This window comes from Peromyscus californicus, unplaced genomic scaffold (assembly GCF_007827085.1).
Source record: "Peromyscus californicus insignis strain IS unplaced genomic scaffold, ASM782708v3 Scaffold_22__1_contigs__length_63687245, whole genome shotgun sequence".
Classification (NCBI taxonomy): domain Eukaryota; kingdom Metazoa; phylum Chordata; class Mammalia; order Rodentia; family Cricetidae; genus Peromyscus; species Peromyscus californicus.
The window spans coordinates 6318661-6338761 of record NW_026294525.1 but is presented as its reverse complement, the minus strand read 5'-3'; the positions used below and the strand labels follow the sequence as shown (position 1 = coordinate 6338761).

The 20101-nt window shown below is 48.5% G+C and overlaps 2 protein-coding genes and 1 long non-coding RNA gene across 12 annotated transcripts in view; 1 reads left to right on the top strand and 2 right to left on the bottom strand.

The window, feature by feature from the left end:
- The window catches only part of Pacrg (parkin coregulated), a 458018-nt gene that overhangs the window by 396909 nt on the left and 41008 nt on the right, over nt 1-20101 (top strand). The window lies entirely within an intron of this gene.
- On the bottom strand, nt 6381-7019 carry LOC128118306 (uncharacterized). Its single transcript, XR_008221144.1, has 2 exons — nt 6908-7019; nt 6381-6562 (listed from the first exon to the last, which is right to left on the bottom strand). It is a non-coding gene; the product is annotated as an uncharacterized LOC128118306 (long non-coding RNA).
- On the bottom strand, nt 8350-19008 carry LOC128118296 (uncharacterized). Of its 9 annotated transcripts, none has more exons than XR_008221128.1 (4): nt 17677-17868; nt 16986-17208; nt 14702-14773; nt 8350-10596 (listed from the first exon to the last, which is right to left on the bottom strand). XR_008221128.1 is itself a non-coding variant. In XM_052750838.1 (3 exons), the coding sequence occupies exons 1-3, from the start codon at nt 18140-18142 to the stop codon at nt 15364-15366; spliced, it is 603 nt and encodes a 200-aa protein (XP_052606798.1). In that variant the 5' UTR covers nt 18143-18261; the 3' UTR covers nt 14791-15363. The 9 variants fall into 9 exon arrangements, 2 of the variants coding, with proteins under 2 accessions (XP_052606798.1, XP_052606799.1); XR_008221132.1 differs by having other exon boundaries at nt 17073-17208; XR_008221129.1 differs by lacking the exon at nt 8350-10596 and adding an exon at nt 10876-11281.

The following is a 20101-nucleotide window of genomic DNA, read 5'->3' as shown; positions in this document are numbered from 1 at the left end:
ATGTGGTCAAATTTTCATATCTCCATCTTTCAAGGAGGCATGATTTTGTTTCTTAAATGCAGTGTTTTGCTAAGTCAATAGATATTTTGTTTGTAATAGAATAATATGAGCAATGGAAAAGTCTTCATTTCAGCAAATGAGTTTTATATTCAGTAGCAAGTCATTAAATCCAATCAATTCCCAGAATTCACAACTCATTTCTTGAATAGGGACAAATAGGGTTTTGATTTAGTTTGACTGAATCTATGGAAAATGTTGGTTATGCTTTGATCGCGCCTATAACTTAGTGTTATTGGGAGGATGGGAGAGTTGAATACCGAGACAGAAAAGAATTTGGACCAGTTTAACTAAGAGAAGTCTCTAGAATGAGCTGGAGTGATGGAGAAAGTGATTTGACAGATGCTTTCTGATGGTGAGGTCTAAGGAAGCCCCCTGCCAGTGGCCACTGGGCGTTTTTTGCCATTTCCTGCTGATGATCTCAGGTGGAAATGACCTTTAACCTGGACCATCACAACACTCACTGTGGCACTTTGGGTGGCTCTCCCCTGATTTCTAATAACTTTTCATCCTACTTTTGCTCAGTACCATAAAGTACGACACAGGAAGATTTTCCCCGTGTGAAGAGTTCTGTGTGTCTATGAGCTCTCTTCCTTCCTGGTCCACCACACTTGTATCGATCCATCTCATCCTTCAACGTGATTTTGGGGTTTTATTTTTTACATATATCTATTTATATGAGGGGAGCACGTCTGTGCCACGGGGCATGTGTGGAGGTCAGAAGAATATTTGCAGAAGTCGGTTCTCTACTTACACTTATGTGGATTCTGGGGATCCAGCTCAGGCCATCAGGCTCTCTTGCAGATACCTCTACCTACTAAGCCATCTCACAATTCCATTTTGGTGTGTTATCACTAGTCCAACGATTTTGCTGTTCATGTCTATGCCCCCCAAATGGCTTTCCTGAAACAAAATGGTATCTGCTCCAGCATTCCCAACAACTGACCCAGAAGTCAACATGTAGCATGTGGTAAATAATTATATATGGAATGAACTGAAAGTTTTTCAAATTTTAGCTCTAAATAAGCTAAATAAGATAAAGCACCTAATGCAAAGAAGATATTCTTGCAAATTTCCCACATTTATAAAGTGAGGCTAATAATACCTTGTCTCTGGGCTTCTGTGGCACATGCACATAAAACAGTGACTGAGAGATGTGTGCTATGGAGGAGCTGGTCCTTTTTCTAGCCTCAGTGGGAGGGAACTGTCACACATTGTTCTGAGTGCTGAGCTGCTGGACCCTGTATTCTGTTGGCCTCAGCACACTGTGGCTTTCTGCTGTTATGAGAGTCCCTAAGAGGAATCCCCCTGGACACTTGGTGCTTGGCTGCTTTGCTCTGTCCTGTGACAAAAAGACCTGACAAAAACAACGGAAAGAGGGAGGGAGGGAGGGAGGGAGGGAGGGAGGGAGGGAGGGAGGGAGGGAGGAAGGCCGACCGGTCTTATTTTGGCTCACCATTCAAGGATGCTGTCACATTGTGGGAAGGAAAGCGTGGTGTCTGGAGTTTAGGTGGTGGTCACCTTCTCTCCACGGTTAGGAAACAGAGATGGCTGCTTGCACTCAGCTCCTGGTCCCCTTTTGATTCAATCTAGCACCTCAGCCCATGGAGTGGTGCTGCTCACGTGTGGGGTAGGTCTTCCCACCTCAATTAACTTGTCTAGAAATTCCCTCACAGACAGCCAGAGATTTGTCTCCTAGCGATTCTGGATCCTGTCAAGTGGACAGTTGGTATTAAGCATCACACTTGGTTTCAGGCACTTCCTGTTTGAGAGACTACAAGGTCTGACCTTCAAAGTCTGATAACTGACCTCTCCCCGGAGTTGTGCCTGGAGCCCTGAGCTCTTCCAGAGCCACAGCAAAGACTCCCTAGTTGGAGCTCCTGCTTCCCCCACCCCCACCCTTTGCCTGCACACTGAGACTCAGTACCTTCCCCTGCACACTGAGACTCAGTACCTTCCCCTTACAACTTCTAGCCTTCTCATCAAACATGGGGCATTTGCACTTTAACACATAATGCCATGACTGTGTGTGTGTGCGCGCGTGCGCGCGCGCGCACACACACACACACACACACACACACACACACACACACACACACACTCTCTTACTTCCAGGCTGCAAGCAAGTTGTGCTTGTAAGACTGTGGGTAGTCAGCAACTTTGAGAAGCTCAGAGCTTACTGAGTCACCAGGGAGTGGAACTGGAGAGTGGGTGCCATGGGAGATGTGAGGGAAGATGTAAGGGCAGCTGGGTGGGGACCTGGCATTAAGAATGGCACCCACAGGATAAGGAAGCTGCAGAGGGAGGAGAGAATTTTTGTTGTTGTTGTTGTTTGGTTTTTTGGGTTTTTTTTTTTGTTTTTTTTTTTTTTGTTTTTCGAGACAGGGTTTCTCTGTGTGGCTTTGGAGCCTGTCCTGGAACTCACTCTATAGCCCAGGCTGGCCTCGAACTCACAGAGATCCGCCTGCCTCTGCCTCCCGAGTGCTGGGATTAAAGGCATGAACCACCACCGCCTGGCTGAGGAGAGAACTTTTAAGGAAAAAGACACACATATGCAAGCACACACACACACACACACACACACACACACACACACACACACACGTGCAGTTTGTTTCTTTCTAGGCACAAACTCACTAGTCCCATCCTGAAAGCATCCCTACTCCTGTCCTTCTGAGCATCCATAAAATCTCTGCTATTGAATGCAGCTTTCAGGTGTGAAACTTTAGGGTCTGCAACTATGGGGTGGGTTCAGGGGGTCAAAGATGCTCGAGCTGCCTCACGGCCAGCATCTATAGTCTGACCACCTGCAAGGTGTTGGTCCTTCAGTAACATACTCACTAACCAGGGGCTTTCATGGTACCCCAGCCCCTACTCCTCCTTAGTTCCCTCCAACGATAGTCACGTGACAGCTAGTTTCTTTAGGAATAAAAGCTACCAAACCAGGAACTCTTTTTCTTCAATCAAGCCCCCACTGGAGAGATCTCACGGGTGCTGCTTGGGGTAGGGAGGTGGACAATAAGAGTCCCAATCTCCGGTCCGGGCCCTAAGCAGAAGTGTCTGGTGAGTGACGAGAGCAAGTTCTTGCCCTCAGTGAACTGATGCAAAGGTCTGTGTCTCAGCCATGTTCATGTTCTAGAGAGATTTCTCCTGCCCTCTTACTGAATTTTTATTTGTAAAGGAAAAGAGAAAAGCATTGGATTTCTCTTAATGTGTTTAAATCCCCTCAAAAGGCAACTTGAGTCTACTTGATATATTTATCTGCCAATCTCGCTTAAATTAACATAAGTTATAGAGAAAATTAATGTTTGGTGTTTTTAGGCATGTTTTTTAGAGACAGATAAGATTTTATACACCATGTGGATTTCATTAAGTCACAGGGAGAAGGTGAGGGTTACAGTGTACCTGGGAGTTAATACCTTTATGACAGAATGTCCAAGGGTTAAAGTCAGTAGAATAACCAGCTGCTCACTTAGGGTGTTTTTAACCAAATTCTCACCTTTTTCCTCAAGCCTTTATAGATTTACACATTTTTTTTTAAAAGCTAGAAAGGATGACAGGTTAGAATTCAAAGCAAATTCTTAAAATGTATGATCATTCCAACTTTACATCAGAGAATAGATGTTTGAAAGACTATTTACTCATAATCACTTGTCCTGTCCTTAGTGGGAATGATGTGGCCAGTACCACAGGTGCCAACTCACTTGGCTCCACATAGGCTCAGCTCAGGAGCTCTTCATTTCTTGAGTCAGGGTCAAAGGAGGGGCCCACGAGTAGAGTCAGGGCCATCCAATTGGCCAGGGCTGAGCGAGGACACAGATGCCGCAGCCTTGAAATTAGATCTAGTGGATGTGGTTGGAACAAAGATGAACACACTTCACATTGCTGACTCAGAGAAAGGGGAGCGGCTGAATTCCACACCCGTAGGGAAGCCATAAAGCTAGGTAAACTGGTGCCTTGGAGGCTGGAGGAGAAACATGATGAACTAGAGGCCACACATAAGTTCAAAGGATGGAGGCATGTGGTCAGAAATACAGAAGCATCTAAGTCTCAAGACAATCCAACTCCTCCAGGACTTGCACCGTTCATTGAGAATAAATATGGTGGGAAACGAGAAGATATGAATGAGTGTGTGCTCCACCTCACGGTCAACATTGTCACCGCCAAGTGGGTTTATCCAAGAGGTAAACTGCTTGTCTGCCTTCCCTCCCCCTCCTCCCCCTCCCTGCCTTCCCCTCCCTCCCCCCTCCCTCTCCTCCCTCCCCCCCTCCCCCACCCCTCCCTCCCTTCTTTTATTTCTTCCTTCCTCCCTTTCCTTTCCCTGTTATAAGAGCCAAAGTCGAGGTCATGAAACAAAACAAAACACAAAATACCTCTTCACTGAGCTTTATCCGCCTTATTCATGACTCTTTTCATCCATGCAACAACAAGAAAACTGAGACAAAAGTCAGGGAATTGATTGAGGCTCATTCACAGAGAGACCCTCCCTCCTGCCCTGTGGGGCCTGCTGGGTTGGGTGGAAATCCTGTCCTTACGGGCGGCGTATTTAGGTAAATGGTAATCATCCGTTGAGTCGTACCGAAAGCTAATGGCCAGCAGATAGCTCAGCACATGACTCTATCAATGAATGCTGCCGTGTGCCGAGGGCTGCACAGACTCCCAGGGCAACGCTGAGTCTGTTTGTATGTTCCTGCATCTTCTCTGGTACGACTCTAATGCATTTTAGAAAGTGCCACTTGCCGACTGGTAGGCTGTAATCACTGTAGCCCTCTCGCCTTGATTTATAGGGCACAATTATCTTTTCTCCGTCCTATGAAATGTCTCGTCTAATAAAAGGCCAAAGAGTGAGAGGCAGCAGGTGGGCACCACACACAGAAGGGTGATAAGATCACGTCAGATTTTCCTGTGGTTTTAGCAAACACTCACAAACAGGGGAAATTGGAATTGCTCATCCAATATATTTCAGCCTCCATGGACTCAGCTAATAAAGTAACCGTGGAAAAATTAAATATGTGTAAGCCAGAGCACCTTTATAGCACTTACCAGGTTATTGCGTTGTGTCACTTGTAGCAAGGGGGGAAAAATCCTTTTATTTGAAAAGATGATGATGTCTCAAAATATTACAGAGAAAATTGTTTCTTTGGTGTCCAAATGAGCACGCTCAGACCTAAACCAACACTAAAGGGGTCTCCATCACGTATCACACACTGAAGTCGAAACAGACCTTGTTTTGCCGATATTTCCATCTGCACACAAATGTCTTTATCTCTACCAAAAGAAACACTGCATTATGATTAAGTGGGTCTGGGTTTCTATCTCTGTTGCTGTTGCTTTCTGATAGGTCAAGATATGTTTGAATAAATGTATTAACCCATGACAGCAGACATAGTCCTCTCCATGTCTGTCTTTTCTCTGTAACTGAGGCCCAAGGTCATGTATTGTATTCCTGGATAGTGCCATGGATGGATTCCACTTGAGTTTTGAAGCTGTGGTTCTATATTAAACAAACGTCCCTATCGACAAGGGCCCGTCTCTCCCTCAGCTCTCCCCACCTGGGTGTTGCTGGCCCTGCTGTATAGAGGAGTCGCTGTGAGACTAGACTACCATGGGGGAGAACCTGACATGCACCTGGCTCGGATTTACTCGTGACATGATGAGGTGTCACATCTGAGATGTCCCTGCAGCTCTGTCTCTGTCCTTTGCAGACACCCAGGGATGTGTGCACCATCCCAGTCTTTAGTGTGTCTTAAGTACACATTGAGGCACTCAAGCCTCGTTCTGTGTTTCTCAGAAGTTGGTCTTTTATTTCCAAAACAGGGTATGGAGTTGAATTGAGCCCCCGTGTACATGTGTAGGCACAGCAGGGTAACGGACTGCCACCTCTTCATCACTGAGTCCCCAGGCCCTATCTGACCCCTACCATGGGGTCCTCAGACTTCTGTCCCTGCTCCTTTCTTCTCCATCCCATAAGTAACTAAGGCTGTTCAAAGACCAAGAGAACTTGAGTTAAACTCTGAAATGCTAACTTGACTGATATTGTAGCCTATTTAGTTTAGGGGATAAACAGCTTTCTTAATTGCTGATTTTGTGTGTGTGTGTGTTTATTCATGTGTGTCTTGTGCCTGTACCCATGTGTATGTGTGAATGTGTGTATGAGGAGACCAGAGACTGATATTGGTGTCTTCCTAAGTTACCTCAACCTTACTTCTGAAGACAGAATGTCTCAAGGGATCCTCCTAGCTGTGTCTCCCTAGTGCTGGGATTGCATGTCCAGCTTTACGTGGGTGCTGGGGCAGAACCAGGTTCCCATACTTAGCACTTGCCTGGGATGATGATGATGATGATGATGATGATGATGATGATGAATTATCATCATCATCATTATTGCTTTAACACTTAATCTTGCCCAAGCGCAGTGACATGCACCTCTAATCCCAATACTCAGGAGGCAGAGGCAGGTGGATTTCTGTGAGTTCTAGGCCATCCATGGCTATATCTCGAAACTCTGTATAAGAAAGAAAAAAAAAATTAGCCTAGGCACCCAAGTCCCAAGTCCCGGGGATCAGAAGGGAAGCCATAGAACCTGCCCCACAGCGGATAAGCCAGGGCCAGCGACCATAGGTGTTCCTGCAGAAGTGGGGTGTGACGGCCAAACCTTGCAGCAGAGGCTCACAAGCCCTCAACAGTGTCACTCACAGTCTTAAATCTGACCTCCTGGCCACATCTGTGTTTACCCAGTGATTCACAGAGATGATTTCAGTGCCACATGTGACTTCAAACAAACCCCAAGTGTCTAATCTGGAGCTTTCTTCACCCCTCGTCACAGAACAAGAGAAGGCTGCACACTTACTGCCATCCGACTGTGTCCTTCTCAGTAGAACCCTCCTCTGAGGAGAATTCCACCCCTAGAGCGAGTCTTCAGTTCTTCCCGCTGCGTTTGGTTTGGGCAGAGTGAGTTTGTGATGTTTTTCTATGGATGTAATCTAGGATCTAGCCTAAATTATCAGCCTTCTCTGTACTATTGGACCTCCCAGAGCTAAAATGTGGGCTCTGTGCACACATTCTGGACACGGGGGACGCTTCCTGCAGCGCCCAGCTGTTGTCTAGCAACTGAAGACCCCTATCCTGGGAGCAAGCTGCCCTGTTTGCCCTCCTTCCTGTTCACAGAAGAGAAGCCCTGCCGTGCGTGCATGGTCTGTGCTGTAGAGAATGCCAGACTCTGACCATAGCTCCTCCCCCAGTCCCCACCTAGTCCCTGCAAGGGCCAGTGAGGCTGAACACAAGCCCCGGGCTCCAGAAGCCCAACCACAGTAGCATTACGTATCACAAAACACGTCAACTATTGCTTCGTTGCCCAACACGTCTGTCCTCCTGAGGTACCAGCCATCTAGCTGCCAAAGTAAGGCTTCGGAATTTTGATGTAATCTTTGGGGAGAATGAAAGTGGATAATGCTGAATGAAGTGTCTTTTAGACAATACTGATGTGAGAATGTAAGATTTTAATGTTGGCAAACAACGTATTTCAGCCACTGAGAAACCGCATAGCAATAAAACTGCTGGGGCTTTAATAGAGGGAAATAAATTGCACGTGACTCTTCTGAGTGGCCATCTAGGAAGAAACTAATTGTCCACATGTTGGGGGCAAGCGGGCTTCATCTTCTACCACTGATGCTTTCAAACGTCCGTTTCTGTTTCCCAGACTACATTTTCCAACAAACAGTATCGATTTCATACATTTCATCATTTATAATTGAACTAAATAAACCGAGACGTCATTTTGCCAGAGGATGTTAAAGAAAGATTATTCTGGTTTTATCTTTGAACGTCAACTTTGGGGGCATGTTTTAACGCAAATCAATTCCATAAACTGTTTCTGTTAACCGTTGGGTCTGTAAACCATTGCCTTTTCAAAATGTCCATTTCAGTCTGAATTATAATTACTGCCTGAAGCGAAATAACATTTATCAGGTTATCAGATTCAGGGTGCTTTTGGAGTAGCCATAGAGGGCCCCCACTGAGCATGGTTTTATTCCTCAGGAAGCAGTCGACCCTGCCAGGCCACCATACAAAGGTGGGTGCTGGTGGTTCTGAGTTGAAGGGAGGCAGGGATCACACTTCCTGGAGCCCCCCTGCCTGGTTCTCTTCTGTTCTTTGCCTGTCTTCCCCCTTGATGTCTCATTCAGTCTCAGCTTCCTAACCCTTTATTCCAAGCACAAACACACTCACATGCGCACACACACACACACACACACACCACCACCACCACCACCACCACCACCACCACCACCACCACCAGCAGCAGCTCTCTGCTCTGCTGAGCTCCCAGCCAGCAGCTTTGCTGGGGCCCTTGGGCCTTTTCAAGGAAAAATGTCCAAGGCAACCCTTGACCTAGCCCCCGAGCATTGTCTTTTCCACCTCAATTCCTATAGCAAAGGAAATGAGACCATCTTCCTCTTGGCCTCCTACACACACCCACTTCCTCCAGAAACAAAGAGCCCTGCCTCTTCATCCCCATGAGTCTGTCCCCTCAGGACTCCAGCTGAGGCCAGTTACCTGGGGTGCCACAATCGCTTTACAAAGTCCTACACCGCAAGGGACAAGGTTGTCCACATTTGTGACGCAGGTACAGTGGTCCTTATGACTGTTTCTTCGATAATGGCCAGGGGCCCAAATTAAAGTGTAGGACGATGATGGGGAGGTCCAAGTGAACATGTTCCAAGAGTCTGGTCATCTGACGCCCTGCCTCGAGCCAGGAAAACACTTTCCCCCTAGGAGCCTGGCCTCACGATATAGTGAGCACTGCTCGTTCCTGAGAGTTGAGGGGAGGTCAGGAATGCACTGGACACGTGTGTTAAGGGAACCCGGGTGTAAAGGGGTGCCATCTGGGCTGAAGAAGGTGTTGCCCTTTCTGCCTCCATGAGCCACATCCTAGAGGAACACAAGGCAGTTGCTTTTGGAAAACATTGTTCTATAGACTCCCTGCTCTCTGTTACAGCTCAAATCTGGCCTGCCTTGTCCCATGGAATCCTCAGTTCTGCCTTCCGTTTACTGTGTATCTCTGGACTTAGTTCACGTACCCGTGATACAAAAGAGAGTTATATTGCCAAAAGCATTGAAGGTCAAGAATTGCGGTGTCGTTTGCCTCTTACGCCGAAAGCGCTTCTTACCCTCTAACGCTCAGGTACTGTGTAACCCACTCTCGCCGTGGCAGCTCCAGCATGGACGGACAGTGAGACACAGGACTCGGCACAGAGCAGAGCCAGAACTCAGAGAGCTGACCAGGCCCCGTGAGCTCCTCTAGCACCTGGACACCCCAGCTAAGTCTGTGAGCCTCAGGTCAAAGCGATAGTCCTTGCGGTGAGATCCCCCGCCCCGTAACAGGCCAGCTGTGACAGTGGTTCACAAACGTCTGTGACAGCGCCACAGCCCATCACAGAAGCCTTGCCGCTGTCCCATCTCATCTGTAAACCAAGGAAATGTGTCTCCTTTTCCCCAGCCCCACACAGGTCAGGAACAACCCTTTGCTGCTGCTTTTCTCCCCTGTGAAATGGCTCTATTGTGCTTTGTTTTATGTTGTAAGCAAGCGCCTTTGAAAAGATGGATTCCTGTTGGGTGGAAACCCGGGGTCCTGGTGCAGTTTGTCATCTCTCCCCTGGGGACCCTGTCGGAGATGCGGCCACCTCCACACTCCACAGAACGGCGACCAGTACCAGCACTTCTGTCTGCTCTGCGGAGGCCAGGGAGATAACAACAAGAAAGAGATGTGGGTGCCAGGCAGAGAGCTTGCCGGGTGTCACACGGGTAGCAGGGAGGCCACCCCCATCATGTGCCCTGCAAGGAAAACATTCCCTTTTTGTGTTCCATTCAGCTGTGACTGGGAATCAAAGAAGGCATTGGTACCGTTGTTGTGCTAGAACTGGTGCTCACGGCCAGGCAGCCGTGCGTTGGTCAAGCGTTGGGTTGTGTTCTTTCAGTTTCTTTACACACTGAGTAAGGTTGTGTTTGCTTTTTAGGTATTTGGAGGGCAATGTTAGGGTCTGGTTTTGTTTCATTTTGCTTTACACGCACTTTGTCGAAAGAAATCTTTCTGCCAGTCCTGCATTAGTTGAATAGTTTCGTACTATGATCTATTAGAGTAGAAACACAGTCTTCTGAGAAGCGGCCTCTCCCCTGCACACCCATTCGGAAGCAGCCTCTCCCTGCACATCCGTCTAAAAGCCTCTCCCCTGCACACCTGTCCAGAAGTGGCCTCTCCCCTGCACGTCTGTCCAGTGCTTATCTGGATGTGACAGTGGACCAGCAGTCACTTCATCCCACCAAGCTGTGCATCCCTAGTTTCTAAGAGAAGTCTAAATCTAATCCAAAGCTCTCCGATGTCTGACAACTTCCGGGTTTCTGAGAGTCTTGACTACGCAGAGGCTCAGGCTCACGTCCAGGGAAGGTGCTCAGGCAGCTGCCAGTGCAAAGCAACGCTGGGGGTCCAGCTTGTTTGTAAAGAGACTCACGAGCAGAGAGAAGTCATTTTCAACACGGGTGTTCCTTTAGCGGCAATAGAAAAGCCAAGTAGTAGTAGTTTGATAATGATCTATGGCCTGCACATCAAGCTACACACCTGCTCACAGTGTCTGGGCCAACACTGTCCCACCTGTGGACCAGCAGCTGTCCTCAAACTTAAATTTCTTATTGTTGCCCAACATTAAGAGAATAACATGGATAAGAGTTTCAAGAGATCAAAACAAGAAATATATCCATTTTTAAAAAATGAATATATTTTAAAAATGGAAAGTATCCATTTTTAAAAAACACAAGACCCCTTAATAAAATCATTAAACTGGATTGATAAATTGATTCCATTGTTGACTGATGAGCTGATATTATCAATATAAATTATAAGTACAATTATGACTGAGAAATTCACAAATGAATTCTGGTTATGGGCATGAGCCATTTAGAAGGTGGCGGCCTCTCTCCCTCCTGAACAGGCTACAAATCATTTACATCCTGGGATTGAACTTATGGTGGCTGAGGACTGAGTAGGCTCCATGAATGGTGCCATCTTCAGACTTAAAGCCCACAGGGACTTGTGGCTGATGCTAGTGGGAAGAGCCAGTCTGCCCAGGTGAGATGGATGACCAGTTCCACTCCAGTAACCGGCCTTTGGGCTAGCTCCTCCATGCAACCCAGTCAGAAGGCGTATGTTTACACTGACAGCCTTTGTGTTCCCCTGGGAAGGGAAGTGAGAGCAGTTTTGAGGCAGAGGGGAAGGGAAGTGGGGGGTGACCAGATGGTTTGAGGAAGTTTATTCAATATTCTCCCTCCCCGACTCAGTCCCCACCATCTGGAGTGTCCACGGCAAAGCCCCTGGCCAACATCACCCATTTGGACCACTGACACCATTCTTCCAACTGGCCATAAGGCCGCAGATACATGTCCCAATTAGCCACCACACACCCAGGAAAATGACAATTGCACCATGACACTGAATGGGCCTCAGAGCCACTGGAGCAGGAAGTGAAATGCTAGAGACTTTTGCCCAGTGGCTGCCTGGTAGTTAGCACTCATCATTATCAGTGCTCCACTGCCATTATATAAGGATGTGTGGCTACAAATGAATTACCAGCTGAAACACTAGGGAGTGTTACCCATCCTGCTCACCACCTCTCCAGGCCGGTGGAGACAACACTGTTGCATCCATTTCCTAGACTTCCACATCTCGATGAAGAACCAAGCATGCTAAGTCCTTGCCAAGAACCTCTGCAACTCCAGCTCTGCCCTGAGGAGTTTGGGGGCTGCCCAGGATGCATCTGTGATTTCACCGTATCCATGCCTCGGCAATTCAGCAGCTCCTTGGCCAGTTGCTTACATCCAGTCTGAGGCCATCTTCAGCCAGTGGCTCTGGTTTCTTAGGCTGTTCCAGTTACGTTCTGCAGCTTTCTGCTGCTTGCCACAGCTCATGAGGTCTTTCTTCGTCACAGTGCACAGGGATAGGTGTACCTAAGTCCGGTAACATTTCTGCCAGTCTCCCCTCCAGTGGAAAAACCAGCATCCCAGCCAGAGCTGAGGAGGCCGAGGGGCAGAGGAGGAGACTAAACACCCTTGTCACTCTGGAAAGAGTCTAGCTCCTAGATCATGTGTAGCACCCAGTAGCCTGGGATGGGGAGGCCAGGTGAGGGCAGGTGTGCATACATGTGTGTGCGAGCATGTGTGTGTGTGTGTGTGTGTGTGTGTGTGTGTGTGTGTGTGTGCGTGTGTGCGCTGGGGAATGGATTGACACCTGTCTGTGTGTATTCGAGGGTGATGTATATGTGAGTGTGAGTGTGTACATGTTCCTTCGCTATCACTGGTACAGTCCGTTCTGATTTCAGGAGCATCAAAAAATGTTACACACTAAAAGAACCCAGAAGGGGAAAAGTCTTATGACAGTTCTAAGAAACATCCTGTTGGTTGAGATCTAAAATGATTCTGTAGTTTCTGAACGAATGGAAATTTTTTTAAATTTCAGAGCAAATGTTTAAATCTCTATGTAAACACTGAAGATTTTAGAGGTGGGAAGAACGTTAGATTGTCTCTCCAAAGCTGTCTCCTTCACAGGACAGGAAACAGAGCCCCAGAAAGTCGTCAAGTCTGGTTGCCTGGCTCTGCAGAACAGTAGCAAAGCATCTCGGAGTTAAAGCTGTCTGCGCCCCAGCCCAAGCCCGACCACACTCTCCATTTAGAAGCATGATGTGTGTTCACAGGGCTAGAGTAACATGAGAAGAGGTTAGGAACACAGAACCACCTCCCCTCGCCAGGTGCCTCCCTAAGCCAGAAATTCCACCGTTATGTCGTCGTCATTCTCTGAGCTAAGACATTTCTGCCAGTCTCCCCTCCAGTGGAAAAACCAGCAGCCCAGCCAGAGCTGAGGAGGCCGAGGGGCAGAGGAGGAGACTAAACGCCCTTGTCACTTGAGGCACAACCACCGAGGCAGGGGCTTGAAATTCCACCCTGCACCCCACAAGCTGGTCCATTGTCACTTGTTCCCCCACAGTCCTGAAGGACAAAGCAGTTGTGAAGGGATCACCACGTCAGCACATAGTCTGGGCTCTTCAGCTCAGGGTGGGGTGGCGTGTGGGCTCAGGGAATGCAAAGTGCCCTCTGCTCAAGGTCACTGTCCAAGGCAAGGCGACCTGAGGGCAGTGCAGACAGTGTGAGTGAGTGGTGCCTCTGCTGAGCCTGGACCCACTGCGAGCCACGGGACTCTGTTGAGGGAAGCAGAGCCACCTGCTTCCCGGGGGCCCGTGAAGCAGGAGAATCAGAGCAGAGATGAGCCCCAGCCTCTCCCATTGCCTGGGGCCCTGGTTTCCTTCATACGTTCCTTTCCAGCCAGCTACATAGTCATACAAACCACAGGCCTTCTCAGGCAGGATCCCATTCCAATGAGGGTGAAACCTCGGCTTCACCCTGGGCTGCAGTGCAGACTGAAGAGCTCATCACTCTGAGAAGTCAGTTGCCATGTAAATCTGCCATCCTCCAAGGACCCAGGACCCCGGGTCTGTGTCCCTGGCAATGCCCATCAGTCCAGGTTTTCCCTGGCCACACCCTTAGTGCTAGGCAGATGTGACAGCTTCCAAGGTATGAGGGAGGGAGAGTAAGCAAGGAGAGAATGCTTCCAGCACACGAGGGCAGAGCCAGCTCCCGGGAAATCTGCCCAGCCCAGTGTCGGTCAAAGACTGGGGAGAAGGCTACCAGGCTGGCAGGTGACTCGGTCCAGGGTCAAAGGTGGCTGATAGGCAGTGGCCACTCAAATGCTTTGAGGCCACCAGCATGGCCCTCTAGGCCACGAGTAAACCCAGGCATTGAACAGGGAGCTGGGCTTCGCTGATGGCATGTGCACCTTGGCAGGAGGCCAGTGAGGGAAGATGAGAAGACCTGTGGCAGGCCTGCAGCCAGGTGCTGTGACCCCACAAAGGCTTTGGATTTTAAATGGCAGACTGATTACTGTTAGCTGTGGAACTTGCCCTCCTGCTTCTGGTCTTCAGGATTCTCCCTCTCCAGCATAACATAGTATTGCACAGTATCTCTAATTTTTTGGTAGGTTCTTAAACATATTTGAATAGTCTTCATTTAGCAGACAGGAAGGCTATGGTACCTAAAATAAATTTTTCTCTAATATGCTGCATCTCAAAATCATGTATCAGATAATCCTCCCCCATTGAATTCTAAATGCCTGTTTTATTATCTACTAAATTCCAGCTCCTAATTCAGTGTCTTTGTGTACAAGAACCACTGAGTCCTGGCCTCCTAATGATGCTGTCCTGGGTGCTGGATCCAGCAGAAAGCTCAGCCAGCACATGCGTCTGCAGGGTGACTAGGCCAAGGGGAGATAGGATAAACAAAGACACAGGCAAACTAGATGGCCTACAGATGCTGATGAATTCCATGAACAAAAAGTAAAGATCTGAGAATCCAGGGTAGCGGAGGTGCAATTTAAAATAAAGCACTCAGGGAAGACCTGGACATGAAGGGGACATTGAAGTTGCAAAGGATGATGGGTACACACAGGAGAAAGCATATGGGAGGCGTTGAGGGAACATGTCTGTGTTCTGAGGCCATGGGAAGAGATGGGAAGGGAAGGGAATGGCCAGCAGCTCAGGTGCAAACTTACCCACATGAGCAATGATGGTCTGTACAGATGACAGCTCAGATGATTCAGGTATCAGAAATGCAGGTCACACATCTGTGGAGAGCAGATGTCCAACATGAAGGCACCTGCCACGCAGGTGTGCATCCTCAGCTTCCTAGGGTACAAGGCACACTGGGCATCCTGAGCTGGCAGACACAGGGTTCTTGTCTCTGTCTCCACCTTCACATGGTCCACTCCCACGTGATAAGAGCATGTGTCCTTGGATTTGGGCTCACCCCAAGTTCAGGATGGGTTCACAGCAACAGTTTCAACTTCTGCATATCTGAAGAGACCCCTTTTAGTAATCATCTTTATTTTTAGTGTATTGTCTATAATTTTACATATGTTCACTTTGCATAGTGGCTACTCTCACCTCCTACCTCCCCTCTGCACATAGGCACCCTCCCCGTAAATCTCTCTCACACACTCATGTACATTGGTTTTGTTCTGTGACTCACTAAGGTCAATCAGCGAATGAAGCTACCCATTGGAACCTGGTGGTCTCAGTGGTGGGCCACAACTGAAGGCAGGGATTCACCCTGCCCTTCCTAAAATGTATCAGTAGCCAATAGTTCACAGGCAAAGGGCGGGGCCCTGTGAGCCACTACCCTTCCTTAACTGTCTGTAAACTGTCTTGTAAGGACCTAGTCTTGCTGTGACTGAATGGTTACAATAGTTGTTTCGTGTCTAAGGAATGGCTTTTCAGAGCCCAGCACCCTGTCTTCTTGTCTTCCATACGTCCCACCCACTCTTCCACGGCGCCCTGCAACTGTAGAAGGGCTGGACTCCTTTAGGGCTGGACCCACATCCATCGCGTCATTTCTGCATCTTGTGCAGCCATGAGTCTCCACAGATACTAATTCAGAGGAGCAGCTTCTCTGATGAAGGCGAGGGGTGGGGGGGTGGGGGTGCTTTTGTCTATGGGTATAAACAAGTGTTTAGAAGGCATTTGCTCCTGCATCCATTTATTTAACTATCAGAAATATGTCCACACACGAGCCTGAGCTGTTAGCCAGGCTTACAGTACCAGGCATTGATCCCCTGTCCCTGTGGAGTGGGTCTTGAATCCTTTGAAAGGATAGTTGGTTATCCCCTCTACAGTCAAGCTGCTGTTGCAAAGATGGGCACATCTTGTTTTCCAACTAGCTGCTTCACACTCTTTTTATCCTAGTTAATTCTTCCTGCATCCCACACCCTCATCTCCACAACCCCCCACTCACCTCCCTCTTTACTTTTTTAAATCTATGATGCATTATCTATCCCCCCTCCCTTTAAGTGACCAATCCCCTCTCCCTTCTGACCCTCCCATCCCTACCCCAACCCCTGCCCATTCCCCACCTTGTTTCCTGGCTTTTGCACAAATACTCATATTGGACACACGATATAAAGGGTGGACACTAGGAGCCTCATGAGAAAGAATGTGCAATGCCCATTTGCACCTGGATCACACAGCTTAGAATAATCTTTTCCAATTCCATCCATTTCCCTGCCAATTTTGTGGTTTCGTGTTTCTTTACAGCTGAGTCATACTCCGCTGTAAATATGAACCACATCTTCATTATCCACTCATCGGTTGCAAATAGCTGTTGTGAATGAGTAGCGAGCATGGAAGTGCAGGTTTTCCTGGGGTGGGGTGTAGAGTGCTTTGGGGATAACCCCAGAGATGGTATATTTGGGTTGTATGGTAAATTTTATTTTTAATTTTTTGAGAAATCTCCAGACCGATTTCCAAGGTGGCTGTACTAGTTCACTACCAACACATCCGTCACACCAGCATATATTGTTGCTGGTGTCCTTGGTGATGGGCATTCTGCCTAGGGAAAGAGGGGATCTTAAGTTGATTTTCATCTGCACTTCCCTAATGGCTGCTGACAGCGAACACTTTTTAATGTGTTTCCTAGCCATTTGTATTTCTTCTTTTGAGAGCTTTCTGCTTCGTTATGTAACCCGTTTCTTATCTGAATTGTTTTCTTGGTGTTTAGGTTTTTGAGCTCTTTGTATATTCTAAACTCTGATCCTCTGTCAAATGAAGAACCAGCAAAGATCTTCTCCCATTCTGTGGGTAGCCTCCTCACTTGATTGGCACTTTCCTTTCCTCTGCTAGTTAATCTCCTGAGATCCATTGTTGATTACTGTTCTGCTCTCCTGTGCTGGCTTGTACCTATGTATCTACATATCAACTTTTCCTTAGCATTTTTTGAGTGTGAGGATACCTCTTTTGTGGAGTGAGGGAGATAGAGTTACATGTAGCTGGTTTGGAACTCACTTTGTAATTAGGATGATCTTGAACTCCTGATCCTCCTGCATCCACCTCCCAGTTGCTGGGATTGCCGTCTTGTACCACCACACCCACCTTCCTAGAGAACCCTTTCCAAAGTAGGTCACATCCACGGGACTCAGGCAGGACCTGGGATGAGAAGCTGCATCAGGAACTTGTACGCAGGAGGAGTCCATTGGTCCATCCATCCTCAGAAGATCTACATGTGGATCTGAGAAGGGCCAAGGGAGAAGCAGAGAGCACTTAGGAAATCATCGTCCTAAGAGATGAGGTTTGGTTAAATGCTGACATCCTCAGCCACTGACACTTGTGCCTGGCCTGGAAGTGTCTCTATCACAGCTCCCATCCTCCAGGTGTCCTCAGACCCTCTAAGGTCTCCATTTATTGACTCAACTGACCCATCTTAACCAACACTCCAACCACTCCACCCATGCCCCACTTTGGGCCTGGAAGGAGACTAGCTTCTAGAGCGTTCTACTCTGGCATCAGGTTCTGAGCACTGCTTCTCACCTTTTAATCTCTGACCTGTGACCTTTCCCATGTCCCTCCTCCCCCGTGTTTGTCCCTTCCTCATCTGGGGGAGGAGTCCTACTATAGCTGTCCCCTGAGGCCCAGGGAGCGGGAGGGAAGCTGGGGAGAAGGAAGAGCTTTGCCACACTGCAGCCCTCTGGAATGCCACCTGAGTCCCAGGCTTGAAACACTCATGCCCTCAGAAAGAGGATTCTCTGCTCCGTCACAGGGCGGAAGAGCCCTTCAGGGCCTCCATCCAGCCCAGGCATGTTGCCCTCCATCTTTGGAGTCCTCTGCAGTGTCAAGTATCGCAGGCTCTCTGCTCACTGGCATCCAGGCCGTCCCCGGAGCCCCTTTTCCATCATCAGGTCCCCGGCAGGCCCCTGCCCCACCCCTAATTGACACCCCCCCCCTTTCCTTCCGGCACCAAGCACATGAGTGAGTGGGGATCGTCCTGGTCCCTCCCAGGCCTCCCTGGCAGCACACAAAGAACAAGGGTCAGTTGGTCTCTAACTCTGCCATTCCTCACAGCTCAGTCCTCTAAAGCGCCGGGATTTTTCGGCTCCTTCTTCCCACAGCTCTGGCAACTGTACTTCAGTGGCTATTGTCGGTCCATTTCGGTTCCTAATTGCCATTGTAGAAATCTGTGCCTAGCCAAAGCTTGGGGAGCTGCCAATCTGTGCGCTCCCTTCAGATGTAAATGCGTTATGCAAATGCAGTCTGGGCACCCCCCACCCCCCCAGCGGGACCCTGTGGCCATCCGTGGATAGCGACAGGGAAAGAACACTGTTGGGGATGCAGAGGAGACAATCCCCTGACCTCCTTCCACGCTGGCTGCTCTGAGAAGGCTTCCTGTCTCCAAGCTTCCTCTCCTACTCACAAAGCTGAATTTAAAGAGCTCACACAGAAGGCTGCTTGGGGTTGATGCTCCTTGGCATGGGTGCCCCTAGGGACGTGGGCTTGCTGCTTAACTGTGCTTCCCCAAGGTCTCAGGACCCTGTAGGTGAGGGGGAACTTTGTTTTTTCAATCACCTGTTTGGATAGTGTATTAAAATTATGCGTAGCCAGTGGCACTGTATCGGGACAGGACCCTGCCATCCTAAGGAGGCCAGTGTCTGAAGCAGGGTGTATGATCCATCCCCAGAAGCACTCCTTTCCTCCCATGTCTTGACTCCCAATCCAAGGGGCCCCAAGCTGCCTTCTGCACCCTGCCAGTCACCTCACCTCTGCCTCCTTGCCCTTACGCCAGGCAGGGAACACACTGTCCTCTCTCTGGGCATTGGCTATCTCAGAGGATGCCTGGGAACTAATAGCAATCTAGTCCACAAAGTTCTCAGCCCGTAAATTCATAAGCCCTCCAGCCCGTTAGGCGCATGACTTTGGGCTGTAGTGTGCCAGGCGCTGGTCTCAGCTACGGGCAGGATAAATTTATGAACCTTTTTGCTGGGTCAGTGCTTCTAGTTTCAATATTGTTTATTGGTGTTATCTTTGAATGTGAGGGGGAAAGTTACCACAAATGTATAGAAACGTACTCTGTAATAAACTAAACTCTGGAAAAATGCTCCCAACCCATGATGTTGAGCTATTTGTCTTTATTCACCATGTAGTATTATTTAAATTCCCACAGTTCTGCTGTATCGTTCTAAATTTGAGAGAAAGCACAGTGAACTCATCTCTGCTGAAATATCATTTATGTTGAAAAGTGCTTTAAAAAAAAATCTTTCAAGTGAAATTAAGTCAAGAGAAAATGTTTTCTTGGTCCCTGCCTGCCTCTCAGGGTCCCTGGGAGGAGATCCTGTGTAGAAATGTACACTTGAACTCTGAGTCCAGGGGGAATCCCCTTCATGTAGGTTCACGGTAGCTTCATAATTACCCAGCAGCTCCCAGGGCCTGATCAAACTGGAATGGATCTCTCTGATCCACCCAGTGACAATGCCACCTCTCCTTTTTCATGTCTAATAACAAATCACAAATTAGCACATGTCTATGAAAGCAATTTATGGTTCGGCTCTGTTACTTGGATGTACCGTGGGCAAATCATTACATCCTCCCCTGCACTGGCTCCATCCAGACCTGCACACAGCAGTCTCTGCCTTCAGTGATGTTTCTCAGGCAAGAAACGGTCTGGCTGGCCTGAAATATGAATTTCCTGATAGTGTGAAAAGTAAATTTATATTCCTGCCTCAAGGCCTCAGGTTTTAACAACTTCTTAGTTGGATATTTTGCCTCCCCCTGCCACACACAGCCCTGTAACTTATGGCCAAGACTTTGAGGTAAGGGAGCCAGCAGCCTCAAGTGCCTGCGAGGCAGTCATTGTAACCAAGGGCCTCCTTCCCCAAAGGACGGCAGCTCACCGGAGCATAGCCCCAGACTCTCTGCACGGGTGGGTGTGAGGCTCCTGTGACAGCCCCATCCTTTCCCCCTGATGACAGAGCATGCCTGAGAAGGCCACAGTGAAAGGCCTCTTACCCTGAGACACAAGCTGCTCTCCACACCCCTCCCTTCTAGTGACAAAAGCTTTTAGTGTCTCCCTTGTGCAGGCAACAGCCAGGGAAACTGTCTCACAGGGCATACAAGATATTTCCCCCATCAAA

Excerpts from the sequence above, each read along its gene's own strand:
- LOC128118296 (XM_052750838.1), bottom strand. The coding sequence starts at position 18,142 with ATGGCAATTAGGAACCGAAATGGACCGACAATAGCCACTGAAGTACAG. Across the intron at positions 17,209-18,036 it reads GCGCTTTAGAGGACTGAGCT|ATCCACATGTAGATCTTCTG; the intron begins GTGAGGAATGGC and ends GGCCCTTCTCAG. Across the intron at positions 15,638-16,985 it reads AAGATCATCCTAATTACAAA|ACAAAAGCACCCCCACCCCC; the intron begins GTGAGTTCCAAA and ends TTATACCCATAG.